The sequence below is a fragment of the Ursus americanus genome, chromosome 3 (assembly GCF_024610735.1).
Source record: "Ursus americanus isolate L20-20 chromosome 3, mUrsAme1.1.p, whole genome shotgun sequence".
Classification (NCBI taxonomy): Eukaryota; Metazoa; Chordata; class Mammalia; order Carnivora; family Ursidae; genus Ursus; species Ursus americanus.
In genome coordinates, this window is record NC_142129.1 from 82713911 (window position 1) to 82740209 (window position 26299).

A 26299-nucleotide genomic window follows, 5' to 3' on the forward strand; every position below is an offset into this window, starting at 1 on the left:
AGGAAGGGGGAGAGGCAGGCAGAGGGAGAAGCAGGCTCCCTGCTAAGCAAGGAGCTCAGTGCGGGACTTGATCCCCGGACCCTGAGATCATGACCTGAGTCAAAGGCAGTTGCTTAACCGACTGAGCCACCCAGGAGCCCCTATTTCTCACTTTAATAAATCTGGTGGAAGCATCTCCATTACCCCTAGAAAATAGTGAGCAGTCAGGGTCAGTAAAAAGTTAGAACTGCCCTGAGACAACTTTTTTCATTTATATAAGCAAGAATTTAATATCTATCTGTATACTACTGAGGCCTTAGGAAAATAACTGATTTCAGTAAATTGGTAAATCTCTTTGTCTTAAACAGAATTAAATTTTACTTTTTGGTGGGGGTTGTGGGGGCAAGCTTATTTCCTCAAAACAAGATGTTTTGCTCTAGGAGTCTGCAGACTTTGTAAAGGGCCAGATATTAAATATTTTTGGCTCTGTGGGCCACATGGTCTGTCTGTACTATGCAACTCTCTCATTTTAACACAAAGCAGTCATTGACAATACACAAACAAATAGATGTGTCTATGTTCCAATAAAACTTCATTAATAAAAACAGGAGGGGGCCTATAGTTTGCCATCCCTGCTGTAGAGCCTAAAAACCATTGTTGTCATGAGTCTGGTGAAATTTTGGATATGATGCCTTAATCCAAAAGGTGACAAGTGCAATGCTTATTTTAAGTTTCTTAATTGCTTGGCTTGTTTTTCATAAAAGGTTTGCTGAAGAAAGTTGAAGGTGACTCTACAAATCATGATAACCTAATTGAAGTCTACTGAGTAACTTGAATTTTGAGGAATTGAGATTAGTAAAAGCAAATTAGTTAACGAAGAAATAAAAAGTGATTTGTAGGAACCTGAGAGGGAAATTTACTAGAATAGCAGAGGCTTCAAAATATTGGAATGGGTGTTGAGAAAAGTTATATAATATTATCAAGTTTAGAATGTTAGGAGACTTGAGATAATTTAGGTATTATTCTGTCTGATTTCAGGAAAATAGACAAAGTATTTTTCCCATGATTCTTTTATTCAGAAGAATATTTATAATTCAGGTAAAAAAGGAGTTTAGGTAATATAATTGATCAGGTTCTTAAGTAATCTCATCAGTCATTTGGATTTTATATACACATTATAATTTACCTCCCCAAACCCTGTTCTTCCTAATTTCTGTAACAGTAAGCTCTCTCAGAAACTGAAGTACTATAAAAAATTTGATTGTATATATCAAAACCATGATTTTCCTTGGACTCATATTTTAAAAAATAATGTCTTTTTTCTGGAATACCAGATCATCCATTTAAAATGAGTCAACAGGGGCGTCTGGGTGGCTCAGTCAGTTGGGTATCTTTGACTTGGTTTTGGCTCAGGTCATGATCACATGTGTCATGCATTAGAGGCCCCCACTGGACTCTGCCTTCAGTGTGGAGTCTGCTTAAAGATTCTCTACCTCTGCCCCTCCTGCCACTTGTGAGCATGCTCTCTCTCGCTCTCTCTCTCTCTCTCAAATAAATATCTTTAAAAATAAAATGAGTCAACAGTAGAAAGCAAAGTTTGGTAATAAATAACAGGATTGGAGTGCTAATAGAGTTGCTCACCTAACTTTACTTTCTCTGCCCTATGTTGCCTCTTTTGGAAGGCACTGCCAGAAGCCATGTACTGGTAATTTTAGCTTTAAAAAAAGAATATCTTCATGTTTGGAGCAGGAGGTGGGTGGTTTGCCTTAGTGTGTCCCTCGGAAGCCCAGCCTCCTAATGCTCCCTCCCTAATACAGAATACCTAGGCAGGATACTTAGAAAACTTTACTTAAAATGACCTTACAATTCTGCCTTTGCAAATCCTTTACGTCCTGTATGTGAAATTTGTTCCTTGTTCTTGCAATTAGCGTAGCTTTGGAAGTGTAGGAATCAAGTTGCAGAAATGAAGAAATATCTTTTGTGTTGCTGTTCCTTAGTATCCACATGTTGAAACATGAAGTAAAATGGTAAAAATTCAGAAGAACTTTCTGAACATGTTTGACTGATTTAAAAGAATTCTCCCTTTATCTGTAAGTTTGGAATTTTAGCCTTTCAAGTAGTTGTTATTCTCTGCTATTAGCTAAATGTATATTACAAATATCTGGGGTTTTTGGTTGTATGTAGTGATTAGCTAGTAGTTAACATCAGTTTTTCCCTATTGTATGTATAATTTTCCAGGAAAACTCAGTGGTCTCTGTAACAACAACCAGATCCTTGTCCAAAATTGTGATGATAGAAAGCTCTCTGTGAGAGTCCACTTACTCCAAACACTAGCTGGACTAATAATTTCTGTTCACTTCTTAATTGCTGTCTAATGCATATTTCCCTTAAGGCTTCTTCTGAGAGCTATAGAATTTCTCCATTATGTGAATTTCCAAACAAATGAAATTTTGTAGAGGAAGTCTTAATTTGACTCTTGATAATTAATTTTTAGTTCCAATCATTTGTATTACATAAAACAAAAGAAAATTAGTATTTGTTTTGCTACATAGCTTTTCAAATATCACTTTTGCTTTCTCTTTTGAAAACATGTCTTGAGTTTAAAAAAATTATTTTTGATAGTCTCTAAGGGATGGACCATTATCAGAGCTCAAGACTGATAATATGAGGATGTAATTATTCAGTGGTTTGTGATAAAATTTTTTAGCTCTTATTTCCCATTGGCTTGGGGGGAGAAGTGAAAAGTACTGTTATATTAGTTTCATGAAAATGTTGTGGTTTTTTCCCCCTAGAGAAAGCAAGAAATCAACCTAATGTTTCAAATATTTTACTTTGTTCAACCTGGGATAATACACACATTGTGTAGTCCACATTTTTTAAAATCATAATATATTTTTACTTGGCTTCTTTTAGGATGCATTAAGAGGTTATTTAAAAAGAGTTTCTGTTGGTAACTGAGGAGAGAGATATTCATGTTCGCCCAACTATTCTGTCATTTATCACTAATTGCTTAATTTCCATGCATCAATGTTTACTTTTGAACTTAAGAATTAAATAAAGTAGGTCCAATAAAGGTCATTTTTCAGTATAGATTACACATAATTAATATGAATTTTCTTGGGGTCAGATTTTAACCAGTTTATTCCCAAGTTGCTTTGTTTAGGGTCATGTAAAAAATTTGAAGAAAAATGTCTAGTATACAAATGTGTTTTTTCACGTTTTATTAAAAGTTTAGTATAATTTTTGGCATTATTTTCACCACACTCCCTAATTTGTTTCCACTTCGAAGTAGTAAAGTTCCTGATAAAATATGCTTTTTAAGAGGCCTTTCTAAAAAAAATATGCTTTGGCCTTACCAGGGCAGTCAGACAGAATATTAAATTAGAGGTTCAGTTGCTATTAGGAGGAAGAAGCTTCTTAGTGCTGACTCTTCAACATCATTCTCTTACTTCTTTATCTCTAACTTGATCAGCTTTCCCTTGAACTTGAAATGTTGACTTTTCGAAAACTAGGGCCAATGATGACAGAGATTTGAGTTTCAAATCAGCACCACTTTAATTAATTATGATTTTCTTCTCCTGACTGAAAGATATCTGTTCAATTCCAGAACTTTGAAAAGAAATATTTAGATATAAACAAGCTTCACCCAGTCTTTAAGTGACTCCCTTTTTCTTCTTTTCTGTTTAAGAAATGCAACAAAATCTTATCTAGAGTAAGCTTTCGCTATTAGCAGTAATTTTTTAGCACTAGCAAATTTGCTAAAAGGAGAAAATATAAAAAGTTTTGATTTTTGTTAACTTTGCTACTACTATGTGTCTTTACATGAGACAAAATTCTTTAGTAAGTATTGAAAGTTGATAATAAACTAAATATATCAATGGTGCTTGATAGTCTTGGCTGTCAAGGATCCACTGCTTGTGTACTGTCCTTCCTATATATTAGGTTGCAGAGTAAGCATGATTATCAATAAGTTATATTGATTACTATATACTATAGACATAGGGCCTTTGTTACTATAGACATAGGGATTTTTTGTTATCTAGGTATAGATTTGTAAGTTTCTGATTCTGTTTTCATTTTAAAGTGAAAGATGGCATAAGTATGGGGAAAATACAAACCCTTGCAAGACTCTTGGTGCCTTATCCTACGGCTGAAGTAGAGTTTATTTCAAGTTTATCATTTCAGTTACTACAATGATTATACTTACGGTTTTTCTTTTTTCCTAGATTCATCCTCTGGATGTCTAAAGGCCTCAACTCATCTGGGTGCAATAGATGTTTATGTCAGCCAACTAGGAAAAGTGGAATTGAAGTCACATGAAGGTTAGCCAAGTGGAATGTTTTATTTTGATACATGGTATACTCAAGGTTTTGTAACATCCAGGAAACAGATGGTCAGATTATTTAATCTATACTGATGTCATGAGTTCAAGAAAATTTCTTCTGGTAGAACTTGATTTAAGGACTGATTGCAGGGGCCAGGGGGCGGGTGGGGAGTGCCTGGGTGGCTCAGTTGGTTGAGTAACTGCCTTCAGCTCAGGTCATGATCTCAGGGACAGAGCCTGCATCGGGCTCCCTGCTCAGTGGGGAATCCCTCTCCCTCTGCTACACCCTCCCCACCTCATATTCTCTCTCTCTCTCTCTCTCTCTCTCAAATGAATAAATAAAATCTTTTTAAAAACAAAGACTGACCAGAGGGGCTCCTGGCTGGCTCAGTTGATGGAGCATGTAACTCTTGATCTTGGGTTTGTGAGTTTGAGCCCCATATTGGGTATGAAGACTATAGTTCCCTTTGTAGTGCAAACAAAAATGTTACAATATATTGACTGTTACTGTGGAGTTATTTAGTGTTAGTGTTTAGGTTTTTCATTTTAGTTTTTATGCCTGGAATAGAATATTCTTTGGAGGAAAATGCCCCCATATATTCTTTTGGAAGCTCTTCTACCACCCTGTAGTAGAACCTTCTTGACCCATCACTCTAGAGTAATTCTTTGCAATGTGTGATCCTGAAATAAAGGTATCATCAGGAAGGTCCTCTAAAGTGATGGTTGACTTAATTAATCTCGAAGTATTAAGTGTTATTATGATGTGTCTCTTTATATAATCTTATGTCTATTACAAATAACTTATTCTAAGAATTCAAGTATTTCATTAAAACTAATACACTTTTTACTCATATGAAGACTGAATATATGTCTGTGTATACATGGTTGGCATGTGGCTTGGATACTTGGAGTAGCTTGGCCATTGGGGCTGAAGTGACCTGGGTGCAGAAAGTTAAGAAATGTAGCTCTGGTTAAAATAATTTTTTTTTTTTTAAAGATTTTATTTATTTATTCGACAGAGATAGAGACAGCCAGCGAGAGAGGGAACACAAGCAGGGGGAGTGGGAGGGGAAGAAGCAGGCTCATAGCGGAGGAGCCTGATGTGGGGCTCGATACCAGAACGCTGGGATCACGCCCTGAGCCGAAGGCAGACGCTTAACCGCTGTGCCACCCAGGCGCCCCTCTGGTTAAAATAATTTTTAAATAGGGCACCTGGGTGGCTCAGCCATTAAGTGTCTGCCTTCTGCTCAGGTCATGAACCCAAGGTCCTGGGATTGAGCCCCGAATTGGGCTCCCTGCTCAGCGGGAAGCCTGCTTCTCCCTCTCACACTCCCCTTGCTTGTGTTCCCTCTCTTGCTGTCTCTCTCTGTCAAATAAATAAATAAAATCTTTCAAAAAAATTTTTTTAAATAAAATCTAGAATATCTTGCATATTGGCCAGAACAAGGCTATATATGCATAACAAGGAAAATACTTCCTTACAGAAACCAGTTGTTCCTGCTGTTAGCAATTTCTTGGTCATGTTGGTTTAATACTTTTTGTCCAACAAGGCTCTCTTGTCAGTGTCAAAATAAAACTACAAACACAGAGGCCTAAAACAGAAGTTTTTTTGCTGACACGCAGATATGATTTGATTTCTCAAGCTTACATTTTTTTCTTTTAAAATAGGATGATATTGTGTTCTCACTGAATTCCTACGAGCTTCAGTAATGCCATTCAGGGTATTTTGTAAGTGCCATAAAAGTCATATAATGCATTCTCTTATTATGAAGGCCCTAAGAGAAAAAATGTAAACCATTATTAATTTACTATAACTAGTAACAGAGTACAAACAAAGTTTTAAATAAGTAGCTCTTATATGAAAGTTATTTCCTGTTTTGTATGGAGGGACAAAAAAAGTAAAACAAATAAAAACATTGTTACTCTTCATCCACTTAAAATATTTTTGAGCATTATTTAGAATGTTGTTCCAGTAACCTATTGAAATAGCATATGATGTTGAAAGATTCAATTAAGTTTATAATTTGGGTACTGGCATGAAGCTTTAAGATCACTGGAAACAAAAATTTCTGTCTTACTCCAGTTCTTTTAATTCTAACTACACTTAGAAACAGTAACTTTTTAAAAGAGTAATGGAAAATTTTTCAGGATTCTGTTTCTTAATAGTTACTAAAGGCATCTAGAATCTTTCCAGCTCTGCCCCTGCCTTGCTGTAGGGTTTGGGAGCCAACCACCGAGTCTCTTAGATATTCTCCATTTCACCATGTGAAAAAGAATGGTGCATGCTTGTTTTCTCTCTTCCTATGAGCTAACCTTATTAATTCTTTCAAAAGGATTGTTTAGGCTTAAGAGTCAGACCTGCATCTGAGTATTGACTCTTCCATTTAAAATTGGTCCTTGATGAAACCAATGATCTTAATATAGTATGCCTTCAATAAATGGTACAGTTAGTATTAGTTCACTTTTTAATTTAAAAAATGGTATTGATGTCAGTAACCGTGAAAATAGTTTATGAAGTGAAAGAGGTTGAAGATGTAACAAGAACTCTCCTTTCTAAAAAAAGTAGTTAAAGATAGGACATTTGGGAAAGTTTTCAAGTCATGAGAATTCTTCTTTCACAGACAGTAATGCAGTTTTGGTAATGATGACTTGTTTTTTAAGGATGTGGAGAGGGATGAGGGTAGACGTAGTTGCATTGCTTAACCTTTTTAAAGTTCTCACAGATTTGGCATCCCTTTTTCATTTTAGAACAGAAAAGTATTCATAAAATTACCACATTTGATATATTTAGAGATAAAAAGTCCTACAGAAAAGTTTTTAAATCTATTTTTTTCTATTTTTTAAAGTATGTTTGGTAGAAAACCTTGCATCTTCTATTCATTCTGAAATTTTCCAGGTTTTTTTTTCCTGAATCCCTCATATCTGTTGTTATAGGGAAACTCCTGTTAGTAGTTTACATTTAAAACCTGAAGAACAGTTTGTTTTATAAATAAAATAACCCAGTTGTAGTGATATGCTTTGTTTCCCCCCCACCCTTTTTGAGGGGTAATTATGAGAGTTTATCAATTTTACCCCAGACTTTCTAGCTCCAGGTAGGAAGGCAGAGAGGATAAAAAATTAGGGAAACTTAGGCTAATGTTAACCAAACTAAAAGACAAACAATGACCCATAAATAAGTGCATTTTAAAAGGAATCTTTACAACATTCACAATGAAAGTCATGCTGACCACCTTTGTCCACAGAGGAAATGGGCTTAATGTTCTGTGGCCGGGGCTTCTTACTTTATTTGATATCTGAGAAACAAAGAAAGAAAAACTTCTGAAACAGGAGTGTGTTGATGAGTTCGCAATACAACCTACATAGTTGTTTTGGAAAATTATATACTTTTTCTTCCTCCTTTAGAAGTTTAAATTACTACAAGATTGTAGTGGAAATAAACTTGAATGCCTTGTCTCAGGTACCCAAAAGACTATAATCCATTGAAAAGAAACATTAGTCAGTTGAAATGCACATGTTCCCTTTTTTTATTATTCTTATTTCCCACCACCACCCCTCCCTCCCCAGCACACACACAGTACAACTGAAAGCACAAGAGCTTAGGATTCTAGTTGTGTCATAGTGATCAGTGAAATCACAAGTCCTATAATATGATGAGGGTGCAGCGTGTGAAATACCACAGCGGTTAAGAGCATGGGCGCTGTTGTCACTGAAGTGAAGCTAGATTCTAATGCTAGTGCTAGTGGGAACTTGAGCAAGTTCTCATTTTAAAATTGGGATTATAATAATACCTCATAAAGTTGATATGTAGATTAAAAGAAATTATCTAATTAAGCTGTCTTGCTTTCAGTAAATGCTCAATTAATGGTAAATATTGTCTACAAGCTACATGTGTTGTATACTACTCACTTTTCTGATATTGGATAAGCTGACTAGGGCTATGGGCAAAAGAAGTTCATAATATTCTAATGCCTCATGCCCTTGACAGAAGTTACTGTGAATGCCTTGGAAGTAAGGAAAAGACACTGCTGTTTATAAATATTTTTTAAAAGATTATTTATTCATTTGAGAGAGAGACAGAGAGAGAGAGAAAGTGAGCATAATCAGGGGGTACGGTCAGAGGGAGAGGGAGAATCAGACTCCCAGCTGAGCAGGGAACCTGATGTGGGGCTCAATTCCAGGACCTTGAGATCATGACATGAGCTGAAGGCAGATGCTTAACCGACTGAGCCACCCAGGTACTCCGCATTTGGGAGTAAATAAAGTGTGCTAAGGAGTAAAGACAGTGTTCCAGGAGCAGTGCTACCCTTTCAATCATTTTTCAAATAGCTCCTGGTACTTTTGATTTCCTTGCATTAATAAACTTTTTAAAATTTATTATAGGCTCTATTCTTGTCAAGGTCGCATCTTCTCTTCAAGCTCATTTACAGTTATCAGGGAAAGAGGTTGATGTGAACTCAGAAGTCCATGTTCAAGAAATGACTGAAGTTCATAAAGATGATGGTGTCATAATTACTGGTAAGGATGCTGCATTTTGCTATGTAAGATGAATAGTCATCTTCCATACATAAGTAGAAATATGGTATAGTTAACTGCAGTTTTACTCTTTTATTCCTTTCCATTGTCACATTTTGGTGTTTGACACTCCTTTCTTCCAACTGCTTATCAGTAAGTAGCACAATATAGGTATTTAGTTTGAAACACTCACTAAGATGTCATTGGATGTCAATTTAAAAAATTTTCTATCTCCAGGAGATGTTTGCACACCCATGTTCACACAGCATTACTCACAGTAGCCAAAAGGTAAAAGCAACCCAAATGTCTATTGATGGATGAATGGATAAGTGAGATGTGGTATATACATACAGTAGAATATTATTTAGCCTTAAAAAGGAAAGAAATTTTGTCACATGATTCAACGTGGATGAACCTTGCGGACATCATGCTAAGTAAAATAAGCCAGTTACAAAAAGACAAATACTGTGTGATTCCTCTTCTATGTGATATCTAAAGTAGTCAGATTCAGAGAAACAGAAATTAGGGGAAGGGGGAAATGGGGAGTTGTTCATTGAGTATAGCATTTCAGTTTTGCAAGATGAAAAAGTTCTGGAGATCTGTTGTACAACAATGTGAGTATACTTAACACTACTGAAATGTAAGCTAAGAAAATGATAGAGATGGTAAGTTTTATGCATTTCTTACCACAATTAAAAATTTTTTAAGACCATAATTTTTTTTCTGGTACAGCTGCTTTCTTACTCTTGGCCTTAAAAATCATCTAAATATATATAGTGCAAGATTCAAAGGTAACTTTGTATGACTGGAATAAACACAAATTTGTTTTGGTATTATACACATTATAAACTTGCTCTTTTAATACAACAAATTCTCAGTCCCAGAAATGTGAATGGCTTTGCATATTTTTTCTGATGACCTCTGGCTGCATTGATGGCTGATACTACTTTTTAAGATATTTATTGTATTCATATACATAGTAAATACATGTACACAGTACCAAAAAAAAAAAAAAGAGGGGGGAATTCATGCTGGTGAAGTTTTCCTTCAAATCTTACCAAAATGGCATTGAGAAGGACATTGAAAAAGTGTGTGGTGGTGGTGGCAGTGCAGTGTCTTCATGAGATCAGTTTCAGTTTTAAATACAGGCATACCTCAGAGATCTTGTGCATTCAGTTCCACACCACTGCAATAAAGCAATTCAAATGAATATTTTCAGTTTCCCAGTGCATATAAAAGCTACGTTTATACTATACTGTAGTCTGTTAAAGTGTACAATAGCACTGTGTCTAAAAAAAAATGCAGATACCTTAATTAAAAATGCTTTATTGCTAAAAAAAAAAAAAAACAACAAATGAAACGCTAACCATCATCTGAGCTTTCAGTGAGTCATGATCTTTTTGCCTTGATGTTGATGGCTGGTGACTGATAAGGGTAGTGGTTGCTGAAGGTCAAAGGCTGGGGTGGCCATGGCAATTTCTTAAAACAATAGTGAAGTTTGCAGCATTGATTCTTCCTTTCACAAATGATTACTCTGTAACACATGATGCTGTTTGATAGCATTTTACACACAATAGATCTTTCAGAATTAGCATCAATCCTCTCAAACTCTGCCTCTGCTTTATCAAGTAAGTTTATGTAATATTCTAAATTCTTTGTTGTCATTCCAACAATCTTCATAGCATCTGCACCAGGAATGGATTCCATCCCGAGAAACCACTTTATGTGTTTATCCATAAAAAGGAACTCTTCATCCATTAAAATTTTCTCTTGAGATTGCAGCAACTCAGTCACAGCTTCAGACTCTACTTCTAGTTCTTTTGCTCTTTCCATTTGCATTTACTTCCTCCACTGAAGTCTTGAACCCCTCATAGTCATCCATGAATCAACTTCTTCCTCACTCCTGCTAATGTTGATATTTTAACTCTTTCCATGAATCGTAAATGTTCTTAATGGCAGCTAGGATGTTTAATCCTTTTCAGAAGGTTTTTAGTTTACTTTGCCCAGATCCATCAGAGAAATCACTTTCTATGGCAGCTATAGCTTTATGAAATGTATTTCTTAAACAATTAGACTGGAAAGTTGAAATGACTCCTTGATCCATATGCTGCAGAATGGATATTGTGTTAGCAGGCATGAGAACATTAATCTTATTGTACATCTATCTCCATCAGAGCTTTTGGGTGACCACTGCATTGTCATATTTTGAAAGGAATCTTTTTTTCTGAACAATAGGTCTCAACAGTGAACTTAAAATATTTAGTAAACCATATTGTAAACAGATGGGCTATCATCCAGGTTTTGTTGTTCCATTGATTGAGCACAGACAGAGTCGGTTCGGCATAATTTTAAGAGCCCTAGGATTTTCAGAATGGTAAATGAGCATTGGCTTCAACTTGAAGTCACCAGCTGCATTAGCCTCTACCAGGAGAGTCAGCCTGTCCTTTGAAGTTCTGAAGCCAGGCATTGACTTCTCCTCTCTAGATATGAAATTCCTAGGTGGCATCTTCCTTCAGTATAAGGCTGTTGGTATACATTGAAAATCAGTTGTTTAGTGTAGTTCCCTTCATGAATGATCTCAACTAGATCTGATAATTTGCTGCAGCTTTTACAGTAGCCTTTTGTGCTTCACCCTCTACTCTTAAGTTACAGAGACAGCTTCTTTCCTTAAACCTCATGAACCAGCCTCTGCTAGCATCAAACCTTATCTTTCAGCTTTCTTACCTCAGCCTTCATAGAATTGAAGAGTGTTAGGGCCTTGTTCTGGATTAGGCTTTGGCTTAAGGGAATGTTGTGGCTGCTTTGATCTTCTGTCCAGACCATTAAAACTTTCTCCATGTCAGTAATAAGGCTGTTTCACTTTCTTATCATTCGTATGTTCACTGGAGTCATACTTTCAATTTTCCTTCAAGAACTTTTCTTTTGCATTCACAACTTGGCTAACCATTTAGCACAAGACACCTAGCTTTCAGCCTGTCTTGGCTTTGAACAAGGCTTCCTCACTAAGCTTAATCGTTTTTAGCTTTTGATTTAAAGTGAGAGATGGGTGACTCTTCCTTTCACTTAAACACTTAGAGACTATTGTAGGATTATTAATTGACCTAATATTGTTGGCACAATATTGTTGCGTCTCAGGAAATAGGGAGGCCTTAGGAGAGAGAGATGGGGGACTGGCCAGTCCATGGAGCAGTCAGAACACACGCATTTATCAATTAAGTTTGCAATCTTCTATGGGTGCCATTTTGGTGCTTCAAAACAGTCGCGTTAGTAACATCAAAGACCACTGATCAGAGATCACCATAACATGTGTAATAATAATGAAAAGCTTAAAATATTGTGAGAATTACCAAAATGTGATACATAGACACAAAGCAAATGCTGTTGGAAAGAAGGTGCCAATAGATTTGCTTAGTACAGCATTGCCACAGACCTTCAATTTGTGAAAAATGTAATGTCTACAAAGTACAATAAAGCAAAATGCAATAAAGCAAGGTATGCCTTTATTCATTTTATATGTCATAAAAGTTTAAAAAGTATTTTGTTAAAAATCATAGAATCTTAACAAAAAGCATAAGTAATAAAGATAAGACCTATACACCCACCCTCAGATCTAACTCAGTGCCTAATGGGTAGACTCTTAGTGACATAGTGAAAATTTGATGAAAATTTAACTGTATTAAATGTAGTAAGAATCAACTTCTTGTGATCTAATCTCTTGATTTTAGTAAGGAGACAATAGAGTTACCTCTTTTGGTCCCCGTAATCTACAGTAATAATATAAATTTGTTTAATAATGTTCTGAACGATAACATAATCAAATTATTTTACATATATTAAGAATTTTTGAATTAGAAATTAAAGTTAGTCATTTTGTACTATTACTCATAGAATCACGTGCTTTCCTGAAATTTAGATTTAGTTTTAATTCAGTTTTAGAACCCTATTTTCAACACTTCAGCCATTAAAAAAAAGACCTCATTAAATCATTTAAGAGCACTTACTAGTCCTTAGATAAAATCAATATCTGCAGACCTGATCTCTTTTTTCTTGTCCATTCTTATTCCACTGAACCAGTACCACCTCAAGTGTAATATATTTAAAAACAAACATCATTCTTTCCTTTGCCTTCCTTCTCCTGTCTTCTGTATTTTCCTTTATCTGGTCAGTCAGTTACTCAACAAACTTTTATTGATTTTTGAGCCAGACCCTGCTAGAAACTAGGAACAAAAGGTCTCTGTGTCATCTGAGAAGCTATCCTAGGAAGGCAAGACAAATCAGTAAACATAATAAAGTGGAATAAATGTATTAAATGTAGGTATATGGTACAGTGAAAGCATGCATGTGACACATCTAAATTAGACTAGCATTAAGTTTGAAGAAGTGAGAGAAGTGCAGTATAGCTAGAGTACAGAGAGTAGGGGAAAGTGGCATTAAGGAAGGCTGGAGACTTTGGGAGGGGTCAGATCATATAGGGGCTGATTTGGATTTTATACTAAGTGCATTACAAAGGTACCAAAAGGTTTTCATCTAGGTTTATACAACCAAATCTGTGCATTACAAATATCACTGGATGTCGAGTGGAGAAAGATTGGAAAGGACAATGGTGAGTGAAGGAAAAGCTAATTAGCATGTTACTGCAATAATGTAGGAGAAAGAGGTCAGTGGCCTGGACTCCACAGTAATCTATCTTAAGCTCAACAAACAAATACATAAGCCTTCAACAAATTTTGGTTGAAGAAATAGATAAATGGATGCCAAGAGGAAGATAGATGCTTACTGCATTAGTTATTATGAGGCTTCTCAGAGTATTTAATTGTTTTGTGTGTTATATGTTATTATGTCTTATACTGTAGCCCCTCCCTTCTGCCTAAACCAGGAAGGCCCAAGTTGCAGAATGAAGTTTATTTCCTGCCCACAGCATAAGAATCTAGGTACTGATCAGCAGAATTTTTTTGTAGAGTACCACATGACATACTATTAACCCCAGTTGTATCTATAGATTGTCTCTCATATTAGGTTAAATCCATTAGAGTCATTGTGCAGAGGGACCTCAGATAAAAACAGAGCAGTCCCTTTGGAGAGAGCTGTATGAACAAGTGACTGTGTTTATAGAAGCTTTCATATTTCATTTTAATTCTAAAACTGGTGCCCAGAAGGCCACAGACCTTATTTATCAAATGGATGGAATAATTTAAGAGGCCTAGAAAATCAGGGCAGATTGCTTTTTCTGGAGAGATTTCCAACATGAAACCCAGTTTTGGAAATAATGAGCAGCTTTATATGAGAGTTGTTATTATAGGCAGCTGAGCTCAGCTCATCTGGGCCTTCCTTATAGAGCCTATGAGGCATAGAAACAGAAATACCCTCACTGCTAAGAAGTCTGGATTGTATCTGTAGCATGACTTATGTATGATTTCTGCAAGAAGCCATGCCAGTAAAAATTAGTCCCTAGGGCTCAGGCTTCCCACAGGGTTTGATGTGTCAGCCTTGTAATTTTATTTCATTTCCTGTTTCATGGTTTCCTACGCTGTTGCTGTCACTAATAACTGTACATTGTACAATTCTTAAAGTGATTTACAAGTATTATATGCTATTCTGAGGTCAAAAGAAAGCCCGGGACTCTCAGGCTGAAACATTTGTGTACTTTATTCATTCATTCATTTATTTATTTATTTTTATTTATTTATTTTTATTTTATTTATTTGACAGAGAGAACGGCAGCGAGAGAGGGAACACAAGCAGGGGGAGTGAGAGAGGGAGAAGCAGGCTTCCCGCTGAGCAGGGAGCCCAATGTGGGGCTCAATCCCAGAATGCTGGGATCACGTCCTGAGCCGAAGGCAGATGCTTAATGCCTGAGCCACCCAGGCACCCCCATTTGTGTACTTTAAAAGCTGTGTACAGCATGTATTCTTTGGAGTGCATTTTTTTATCCTTATAAGATCCTTGATTCCAGGTTTTGTGCTCTATCCATTTATGGCAAATTTAATGAGTGGTGAGTGGCTTAGGTAACATATTTCTTGGAAGCAATTGACTTCTCTATGAGGTTTTAGTCTTGGTTCATCAATTCAGATATGAAACCTCACTGTGGTATATGGAGACATTCTGTGAGCCCAGAACTGCATGCGGTACAAAATCCTTTTGTCTTAAAGCCCCAGTTTAGATGTTTAGAGAATATTAGAGATAAAGCATGTTGCCAGCTAAATGATGTTTGTCCTTGTCTGCTTAGTAGCGAAGGTGATACTACTGGGTTCTCTTTATTTTCAAACTGGAAATGTAAAGCGTATAAAAAATGAATTCATTTGGGATTAGACCACTAAGTCAAAAGGAGTTCGCAGCTTGTTTTTAGGCCAGAGAGTTATACATTTAATGGTATTGTGAGTTATAATAGAAAACCGGTGCATGGGTTGGAAAAGAGGTTGAAATGGGACTAAGCCCACAGAATGCCACTTTTAAGATCTAGTGGCAGTGTCTTCCCTCCAAGTGGGAAAAAAAAAAACCTAGTTTTTGATATGACTCATAGAATTAATTCTTTTCTTAGAGCACACTGAAGTTTGAGTTTTCTCCAAGCTTATAGCACATGGATTTTTAAATGTGCTTTCAGATGACATGGAATAAATTCAGTAAGAGAATGAAGAATGCTATAGGCTTATGGCTGTCTGCTTAAAAATACTTTGACAGGGAGCTAATGTGGAAAAACTGCATTCAGACTGTTTGTGCTTTTAATGTGTTTTTGTTTCCCCATCATTTTTTAAAGTGTAAGATACTGGTAATGTCATAGATAATTAGACATCAATTTTGTTAATGTTTACCAAAAAAGACCAGGTTTTGTTTCTTTTCGTCTGCAAACATTACCTGTAAGGCTAGATAGTAAATATGTTAGACTTTGCATTCTACATATTGTTTCTGTTGCATATTCTTTTTTGGTTTTGTTTTTTTATAACCCTTTAAAAATGTAAAAGTCATTCTTAGCTCTTAGGCCATAAAAGCAGGCCTCAGGCCAGATTCGGCCTGCAGGCTATAATTTGCTGACCCCCTAGTGTAGAGATCAAAAGGCAGGCCCTAATCTTAGAGCATATGAATTCTGTTTGTAATGCCTGGGGATTTTGTTTGGTTTTGTTTTTGTGTTTATTTTGTTCATTTAAGAAATACTGAACCATAGCCAAATCTTACCCTGAATGACCTCTTCCCAGTAATGAGGAAAAAATGATTCGTACCCATAAAAGATTTAAGAAACAATGCAAGCATAGAAGATATATACAGTGGCAAATAAAAACACAAAAATGTTCAACATCACTAGCCTTTAGTGAAGTGTAAATTAAAACCAGAATGAGATACTACCTGTTAGAATGGGTAAAATTAAAAATACTGATAATACCAAATGCTGGCAAAGATGTGGAGAGATTGGATCTCTCCTACATTGCTGTTTGGAATGTAAAATGATACAGCCACTCTAAAATTCAGTCTGACAGTTTGCTAAAAAGCTAAACATAAAACTACCATATGACCTAGCAGTTATACTTCTGGGCATTTGTCTAGGAGAAATGAAACTTAAAGTTCACATAAAAACCTGTACACAAGTGTTTATAGCTTTTTTTGTAATACCCAAAGCTGGAAATGATGAAAATACCCTTCTATCAGTAAATGGTTACACACTCTGTAGTATGACTATATAATGGAATACTATTCAACAATAAAAAGGAATGATCTAGGTGTGCCTGGGTTGCTCAGTCAGTTAAGTGTCTGCTTTTGGCTCAGGTCATGATCCCATGGTCCTGTGATTGAAGGGGAGCCTGCTTCACCCTCTCCCTCTGCCTGCTGCTCCCCCTGCTTGTGCTCTCTCTCTCTCTGTCAAATAAATAAACTTGGATGGCATGCCGAGTGAAAAAAGCCAGTCTCAAAATGTTATACACTGTATGATTCCATTTATATAACATTTTTGGAGTGACAGTATTATAAAAATTGAGAATAGACAAGTGGTTGCCAAAGGTCAGGGAAGAAGAGGGAGGATAAGACTATAAAGAGATGTCACAAAGGACTTGCTTTGTGGTGATAGAACAGTTCTATATCTTGATTATAGTGAGGTTATAAATCTGTACATGTGATAAAATGTCATAACAGTATACACAAAAAAGTGAGTGTATGCAAAAAAAGATGAAATCTGGATAAGGTCTGTAGTCTAATTAATGGTACTTTGCCAACCAATTACCTGGTTTTGATAATGCACTATGATTGTGTGACTATTGGGAGAACTGGGTTAATGGGTACGCATGACCCCTGTGTACTATTTTTACAACTTATTATGAGTCTTTATTATTTCAAAATAAGAAGTTAGCATAAGAGAGGGAATGAGAGAGGAGACAGTCATGAGGAGAGGGAGAAACAGAAGAAAGAAACAATGGAGGCTTCCTGTCAAGAAGTGGAATAAAACGGACTGATTTACCCTTTTATCTAAAACAACAAAATTTTGTAAACAGAAAAAATACATGAATAAACAATTTCTAAGACATTATACATCAGGCAATGAGAGAAAAGTGATCACTGAGAGATGGGAAATAAAGAAAATGAGCCCCTGCTTGCTACCTCGAGAGAGTCTCTAAACTGTAGTACACAGAGAGAGGGAACCATTGTGGAACCCAGCAGACTCCCAGAGTTGAGGAGACCATGATGAGGGTCCAGACAGACCAAGACAGTGAGAGTTCATAGAACAAAGTACCAGACGGAAAAGAACCTTGTGTTCACACCAGCGCGAGAACAATGCCTGTGCCACCTGCCAGACTGGAAAAAACCGTAACTTATGGGGCATTGGGTAGAACACTTAGTTGTTAGAAACAATTATCCCTAGACTGAACATTCCTCTAGAACTGCCTAACAGATCACAAAAGCAAGAGATAAAAGGCTTAAACTGTTTCCATGTAACTTAACTGCATCCCTGAACCAAGCTCAAGATTTCCAAGTAACTTAACCGCATCCCTGAACCAAGCTCAAGATTTACAAAATTATCCAGCACCCCAAAAAATAAAATTTACAATGTCTGGCATCCAAAGATTATCAGACATGCAAAAAGGCAAGAAAATATAACCCATAATAAAGGGAATATCAGTTGAAACACACCCAGAACAGATACAGATGGCCGAATTAGCAGAGAAAGAAGATAAAAGAGTTATAACTGTATTCCACCTGTTAGAATATAGAATAAAGTTAATTAAAGATAAAGACATGAAAGATTTTAAAAGACCAAAATTGGATTTCTAGAAGTGGAAACTAGAGTGTCTGAGGTGAAAAATACAGTAGATGGGATTAAACAAAAGATTTGAGGAACAAACAGCCTTTCTGAGAATATTTCTTGGACAAAACAGACTGGCTGCTTGCTCAAAACCTAGAGTACTGTTGACTTTGTTATTATTCCAGGTAATTGAGGGAAACTGTAAGTGATGGGAACCATTAAAACTAGCTCAGAAATATTTTCTTGTCGGTAATAACTTGTTAAGATGCCTGGGTTGCATTTTTGTCAAGGGCCGACTGTGAACAGTTACTGAATGTTGACAACATTAAAATATTTGGTTATAGAATTGTGTGTGGTTAGAGGTTTTATTTGTGAAATATATGCATTAAAAAATAATAAAATTTCAGAGTAATTATTTTCATGTTTCATAAGTGCATGATTTACTTTCCTAGCCAGTTGGTAAACTTTTTGAGGATATTAGCATGTCTTTGTACATCTTTTGAATGTAAAGATATAAACTACTTTAGCATGGTGCTTCCCATAGTGGGTGGTCAGTAGTGCTTATAATGTTAAAGAGAAAATCCTCCAGCTATGAGTCATTGAAGTTAAATCTGCTGCTAATAAGGCAGGACCAGAATTATCTTTCTGAATCAAATGTTAATAAAGTCTGTTACAGCGTTGGGAGAGGGAGGTGGAGGCTCAGAACAAGGGAGGGGAAAGGAGAAGCTCACCTTAGTCAAGAAGCATTTTAAGCCTGTTTTTAAACCAGAGAATTAAATTCTGAAAATTACTTCTTAGGGCCCTTTCTTTGTCAGCTAGTGCTGATTAGATCAGGTATATTTGGGGTTAAATAATGATTACTACTTCTCAACTAGGTATTGGGGGGGGGAATACATAAAAGAACTTGGAGATTCATATATTTGGTTAGACTTGGACAGGGCAGATTTGTGGAGCAAACACTGGAGTTTAAAAACATGTTGTGAGGGGCGCCTGGGTGGCACAGTCGTTTAAGCATCCGACTCTTGGTTTCAGCTCAGGTTGTGATCTCAGGGTCCTGAGATCAAGCCCCACATCAGGCTCTGCACTCAGCACAGAGTCTGCTTCAGATTCTCTCTCCCTCTTCCTCTGCCCATCCCGCTTGTGCTCTCTCTCTCTCTCAAATAAATAAATATTTTTTTAAAACACCCAAAACCATGTCCTGAAAAGAAACGTTTCCTCCCACTTAATGGAAGCCAAACTACACAGGAATAGGGTAGTCCTTTCGCATTTTGGGCCAATAAAACATTGATTATCCCTGGCAAAGGGAATTAAATAAGGAACATATTTTCTGCAACTGCAAGTTCCAATATGTGTTGGAAGATTTTTGTAGGAAGGAATTTATAAACTTTACAAATTAGAGGACACTCTCCACAGATTCAGGCCAACCAAAGTAGGAAGAGCTTTCAGTAAATTACTTATAGGCAAGATAGGGAAAGGTATTTTCAAGCAACCTAAATGGAATTGTATAAACTGTCTCGCTTTTTGAGTATTGTCTCTAGACTCTGTGTTCATTTTGTTAGTAGCAGTAGTAGTATGTGCAGTATGAGGGCCAAGGGCAGGCTGCCCCAAGATGGGCCACTTTGGGATAAAGATTTCAAGTTAAAAGTAATCAAAACCCAGCAGATGCAGGAAAAGCTGTCTGCCTCCTCCTCAGTTGTCTAAATTTACATTGAAAGGAGAGCCTGTGCCACCAAGAGAGCTATTAACAGAGACTCCCCTTTACCTAAGAAACTTATCTGCATAATAGGGCAACTTTTGTTTTTCAGAACATCTTTTTTCACCTTCTTGCTAATGGCCTTCTCCCCTTTGTATCCTCAGGCCCTACCCCTCTCCTTAGATTAGATTAGCAACAGATTCCTGTTGCTTCATTGTCTTTGGGATTTCATGTTTGTGTGGATTTCTCACATGTACACCTATTAGATTTTCTCCTGTAAATCTTTCTCATGTCAGTCTGATTCTAAGTCCAGCTAGAAGAACCCTAGGGCAGGGGAAGGTCTTCCCTCCCGCCACCGACAGTAGCCTCTACTGCTCCAAAAGGAAATGAGTAGATTGGCTTCTTTTCCATAAGCAAGAAAAGCATGACTGGGGAGGCAATGAATAAATATATTAAGGAAAAAATCTTAGATAGTTGGGAAAACCTTACTTACTGTTGTTGATGCTTGGCTATTGATGCCAAATAGTGTGAAAAAATAATAAAGTTAGAGCAACCAATGTTCAGGATTTCCTATTCTTTACTCTATATTTATTTGAATTACTAGAAAAAAATTCTGTGTTATAGAAAAACTGTTGGGTACAGGTACGTCAAAATTGTGACCTACCAAATGCAGCACAGGCACAAAAAGAAGACCATTTAAATTGACAAAGCTGAACCCCTTAATAATGAAGAATTGGAGGAAAAAGAGAAGCTTCCGTGAAATAACAAAATTCAACCAGGTAAATTTGAAGATCTAATTGGCTTTATTAAATGATTCGGGAATTGGGCGGCACCTCACCTAGCAAGCAAAGAGGAATACCAAGGACTTGTACAAAATGGAAGGTTTTTTAAGAGGAGGATGGGGACAAGAAAGTTATTAGCAGAAGAAAAGGATTGTTCTGCACTAGGCCCTTTCTAGGGGGAAAAAAACAAAGGGGTCTTATCATTCAAATGACCTCATCTTCCTCTGGGATGGAGAGGGCCCTCTGGCAGACTCATTGGCACTGACTGAAAAATTCCTGACTGACCAGCTAAGAATACATTTCTGGGGGAATTTGAAACTGCAATTAGATTTTATATTAAGCATCTGTTTGGGAATTCTGTCTAAGTGACACCATTTGGACCTGGGCTGGGTTTTTTTGTTTTTTGGGGTTTGGGAGGGTTTGTTTTTTTTTTTTTTTTAAACATTTCTAACAGGGATTTACCAATAGGAATGAGATTTTAACCAGTTTACTGAAAAGTAGAGTATTGATGGCATTGAAATATAGCAAGAAAAGTAGAAGGAAAAACTAGAGGAAGTCATTGGGTAATTGAAAGATACAATGAACTCTAAAACATAGATAGATGAGATTATGGCTCAGATGAAAGGGGAGGCAAGAACTCAGAGAAGAATTTGTATCAAAGAAGCACTTGACACAAAGATTGGATGGTACAAGCACCTTTTCATCAGCTAGGAACATCACATGGTACTAACAAAGGAAAAACTATACTGAAGAAAAGAATTGTTGCCTGATTTGTGTGCTTGGATTCATCAAAGAAAATGTGTATAAAGGAATTGAGTGTATTCACAACTCTCTTCAGTTCAGATTTGACTGGTCTCTCAAATCCAGAATGGCAATGGAGCTTTAGAGGAGGTGTAACACTTTAGTTATCCCGATTAAAAGAAAAAAACATAGAACTAGAAGAGCGATGGGAAAGAAACCAGGTGAGCTCTATGCCGGCTACAACATATTACCTGGAGGGAGTTTCCAGGCTGCAGGGCAGGAAGGAGTAATATAGACAGAGCCCAACAGACTCCTGACAAGGAAGAGACTAACATCTGGGGAGACCAGGACTGCTAGATTTCACAAGAGAGAATTCCAGAGAGGAGGGAGCTGCACAGGGTGCCCATGAGCATTCAGCGAAGTACTAATCATCATGTGTGTCAGGAAACTACCTGATACCTGCCGCAGTGTGAATGAACCTCAAAATGATTATGCTGAGTGAAAGCACCTAGATGTAAAAAAATAAAATATATATTGTTTGATTCGTTCGTTAATATTTTAGAAAATACAAGTAATCTGTAGTGACACAAAGTAGATCAGTGATTGGGGTATTGGGACAACTGTCTGGAGGTGACAAGCAGAGAAGGGGCAGAAGGAAGAGAAGACAAAGGAGCATGAGGCAACCTGTAGGAGTGATGGATCTATTCATTATTTTGATTGAAGAGATGGTTTCACAGAGTTTTACAAAGGTCAAAACTTACTGTATTGCGTATGTTAAGCACTTGTAGTTTGTCAGTTGTACTCAAGTAAACCTCTTTAAAACCTGCATACCAAACAAAAACAAAAACAAAAAAAGAGTAGTTTCCCTTTCAGTTGTCCTGAGAAAATGAAAGGAGGGAATAAGCCCAGGTAACCTCTTCGCAACTCTCCCAACTCAGACTATCTTTTCTAAGATTTTTGCTGTTCCAAAGTATTTTTCAGTTTCAGAGATATGTTGTTAGGATCTATGTAGTCCAATATTGCTCTTGTCAATGAAGATATAACTTTATACAATTTTGTGTTTCAGGGCTCATGAATCAAGCAAGTGAACATGAAAAATGGATTAAGGCTGATGCCCCCGAAGGCACTGTAAATTTTAGAAGTCAAAGCTGGTTTCAGTCCCTGAAACTGCAGGACTAAGAATGGTTTGAGTTGTATTTATAATTTTTAACAATGATTGGCAGATCTGTGACTACAAAAATGCAAATACCACAGTTCATATAAATGTTGAAAACAACAAATTGGAATGAATAGTGGTGAATTGTCTTGTGGGGGGCCTTTTCAAAATTTGCACTTAGCTATTGTATTCGTTTTATATTGCCCTATAATGAAATTACCACAAACTTATTTTTTAGCTCACCATTCTGTAGGTCAAAATACCTGCATGGCTAGGTTCTCTGCTCAGGGTAGACAAGGCTGGACTCGGCATTAACCAGGCGGTGTTCTCATCTAGATGCTCTGGGGGGGAAAATCTACTTTCAAGCTTGTTCATATTGTTGGCAAAATCCAGTTCCTTGGGGTGCCTGGGTGGCACAGCGGTTAAGCGTCTGCCTTCGGCTCAGGGCGTGATCCTGGCGTTATGGGATCGAGCCCCACATCAGGCTCCTCCGCTATGAGCCTGCTTCTTCCTCTCCCACTCCCCCTGCTTGTGTTCCCTCTCTTGCTGGCTGTCTCTCTGTCAAATAAATAAAATCTTTAAAGAAAAAAAATCCAGTTCCTTGTGACTACTACTGAGGTCTCTGTTTTCTTGCTGTCCATCAGCGATCACTCTAAGCTGCTACAGGCCACTCGCATTCCTTCTCATGTGGTCCTCTCCATCTTTAAGCCAGCAATAAGGCATTCGATGCTTCTGGTACTTGGTATATCTGACCTCTTCTACAACCAGCTGGAGAAACTGCTTTTAAAGGGCTCACTTGATATGATCAGGCCTGCCCAGAATAATCTTCGTTTTGCCATATAATGGAACATAATCATGGGAGTGCTGTCTCATATTTATAATTTCCATTTATACTCGAGGAGGAGATTATACAAAGGCATAGGTAATGGGGGGCAGTTATCCTAGAATTTCTTGCATAGCTCTCTCATAACATGTTGCTACTTAGGACTTCTTATGACATCAATGTAAATTTAAGCTGTGAGTAAAACACATCTAAAATGTGATGCATTTGCTACTGATTCTTAAATTTTTTTGTATAATTTAAGATAGAATGCATTGGGAACAGGAGAAACATTCAGCGATTTTATAGCCTGCTGTATGAAGATTGATTTTCACTTTTACAATAGTGTACTGTATAGTTATTTCCTGAATTCTCTTTCAAACCTTACTTGTCTACTTCTGGGACATTTAACTTATACAAGACTGAATAGACCAAAGTGGATTATGTTTTTTATGGTTAGGATAAATCACTTCTTAAACAATGCTTTCAAATAAACCTTCTCAAATACTATGATTTATAATAATCTCTTTGTTAATATTTTATTTATTTAGAGTTCTATTTTTAACTTCATATTTACAAAACAAAAAGTAAACTTCATGGAATATCTCAGAGTCTCCTTTAGTTCAATCTTCATGAAGTCAGAATTTATAGACATTGAGGCTATATTCATGTTAGTATGTTTGATGTGGTTATAGTGTATGTGCGCTGAACTATTAAGTAGAAGAAACTGTGAGGCAATTTTTATAATCTTTTTCACCCTCATACAATTATATAAATATTTTCATGACTAAAAATAAAGTCTATGAAATTAGTCAACAACAGCCAGAAGGGTCATGAGCATAACAGCTGTAAACTGTGTTTAAAATTATTAAAAGAACTGTACATATTTGAATGACATAGTCACGTCCAAACAGAAGGGACAAGCTGCCACATTTTGCTCTCTTGAACACTCACCCATGGATAGCAAATGCTTAAGAGCTGAAGACCTAAGTAATATTTTGAATATTTTGAGTACTTTGCACTGAGAACTTGAAGATTTCACCACCTGTTCATTCTGCTTCTTGGTAGCCTTTTATAGCCCACTTTTTCTAACATCTACCGCTTTTCTTTCATTTCCGTAAGTTATAAAATTTGTCTTCCCATAAGGAACAAATGTGTCTCCTGTTTTTGTTTCAAAGAGGATCTTACTCAAAAGAGTTTTGGAGCAAGCTTTGACAGTTAACTAACAAACACCCTGCTTGGTTTCTAGAGAACATAACAGTTGTCTTTCTCCTTACCCTTAATCTTCCCCATGCAGGTTTTATTCCTTTAGGGAGCAGTTGCCTCTTTTATAGGTCTCTCCAATTGTGTGCTTGAAACACTTAGGGATCAGAAGCCAATTTTTCTGCAGCTGCCAGAAACCTCTAGATTTCGTTAAGAATTACCCTCTTAAGACATCTTAAGTCTCTTGGCTCAGGTCTGAAAACTTCCCACTCAGCTGATTCCCCTGCTGTCCACTTCTAGGAACCATTCTACAGCTAAGTAATACTACCTTATTTCAAAAACTTTTTCAAAATCAGCCTTAAAAGGGGGAGAATTATTAAAAGCATTTAGCTAATACACAGTACCTTATAATAATACCTTGTACAGCCCATTTTAAACTTTTCAAAATCACTCATATTCTTTAAGTTTTATCCTTACTTCAATTTGTGGGATACAAAGAGACAGTGATTAACTTCACTTAAACGATAAGGAACCAACAGCATTTTTCACAGAACAAACAATCCTAATATTTGTATGGAATCTCAATAGACGCCAAATAGCCAAAGCAGTCTTGAAAAAGAAAAAACTGGAGGTATCAGAATTCCAAATTTCAAATTATTTTACAAAGCTGTAGTAATCAAAACAGTATGGTACTGGGACAAAAATAAACAGATTAATGGAACGGGATAGGAAGACCAGAAATAAGCCCACAATTATATGGCCCATCTTCAACAAAGGAGGCAAAAGTATACAATGGGAAAAGACAATCTCTTCAATAAATGGTGTTGAGAAAACTGGACCACTTTCCTATGCCATACACAAAAATAAATTCAGAATGGATTAAGGACCTAAATGTGAGACCTGAAACCATGAAAATCCTAGGAGAGAGCACAGGCAGTAATTTCTCTGACACCAGCTGTAATAACATCTTTCTAGATCTGTCTCCTGAGGCAAGGGAAACAAAAGCAAAAATATTGGACTACATCAAAATAAAAAGCTTCTGCACAGCAAAGGAAACAACCAACGAAACTAAAAGGCAACCTACTAAATGGGAGAAGATATTTGCAAATGACATACCTGATAAAGGGTTAATATGCAAAATATATAGAGAACTTCTACAACTCAACACCAAAAAACCAAATAATCCTATTAAAAAATGGCAGAAGACATGGACAGACACTTCTCCAAGTAAGACATACAAATGGCCAACAAACACATGAAAGGATGCTCAACATCAACTGAGAAATGCAAATCAAACCCACAATGAGATATCACCTCATACCTGCTGGAATGGCTAAAATCAAAAACAAGAACCAACAAGCAGTGGCAAGGATATAGAGTAAAAGGAGCTCTCTTGCACTGTCGGTGGGAATGCAAACTGGTGCAGGCGCTGTGGAAGACAATGCAGAGCTTTCTCAAAAAATTAAAAATAGGGGTGCCTGGGTGGGTTAGTCAGTTAAGCGTCTGCCTTCGGCTCAGGTCACAATGCCAGGGTCCTGGGATAGAGCCCCGTGTCGGGCTCTCTGCGCAGCACGAGCCTGCTTCTCCCTCTCCCTTCCTCTCCCCCTGCTTGTACTCTCTGTCAAATAAATAAAATATTTTTTTTAAAAATGAATGAAATCTTACCATTTGCAACAACATGGTTGTAGCTAAAGAGTTTTTTTAAAGGGTGCAGTGTTTGTTTTTTTTTTTAAGATTTATTTGAGAGAGAGCGAGCACATGGGGGGGGAGGGAGAGGGAAAAGCAGACTTCCTGCTAAGTAGGGAGCCACATAGGGCTCCATCCCAGGAGCCTGGGATCATGACCTGAGCCAAAGGCAGACACTTA

At 36.9% G+C, this 26299-nt stretch overlaps 1 protein-coding gene across 4 annotated transcripts in view; it reads left to right on the plus strand.

Moving 5' to 3' along the window:
* Window positions 1-26299, plus strand: part of FAM185A (family with sequence similarity 185 member A) — a 90768-nt gene that overhangs the window by 34892 nt on the left and 29577 nt on the right. Inside the window, exons 6-8 of one of the 4 annotated variants that reach the window (XM_045793414.2) lie at window positions 4206-4301; window positions 8684-8818; window positions 22321-23740. In XM_045793414.2, coding sequence (XP_045649370.2) covers window positions 4206-4301; window positions 8684-8818; window positions 22321-22433 — 344 coding nt within the window. In that variant the 3' untranslated portion in view covers window positions 22434-23740. The other 3 variants (XM_087861157.1, XM_087861155.1, XM_087861156.1) reach the window with 3 other exon arrangements.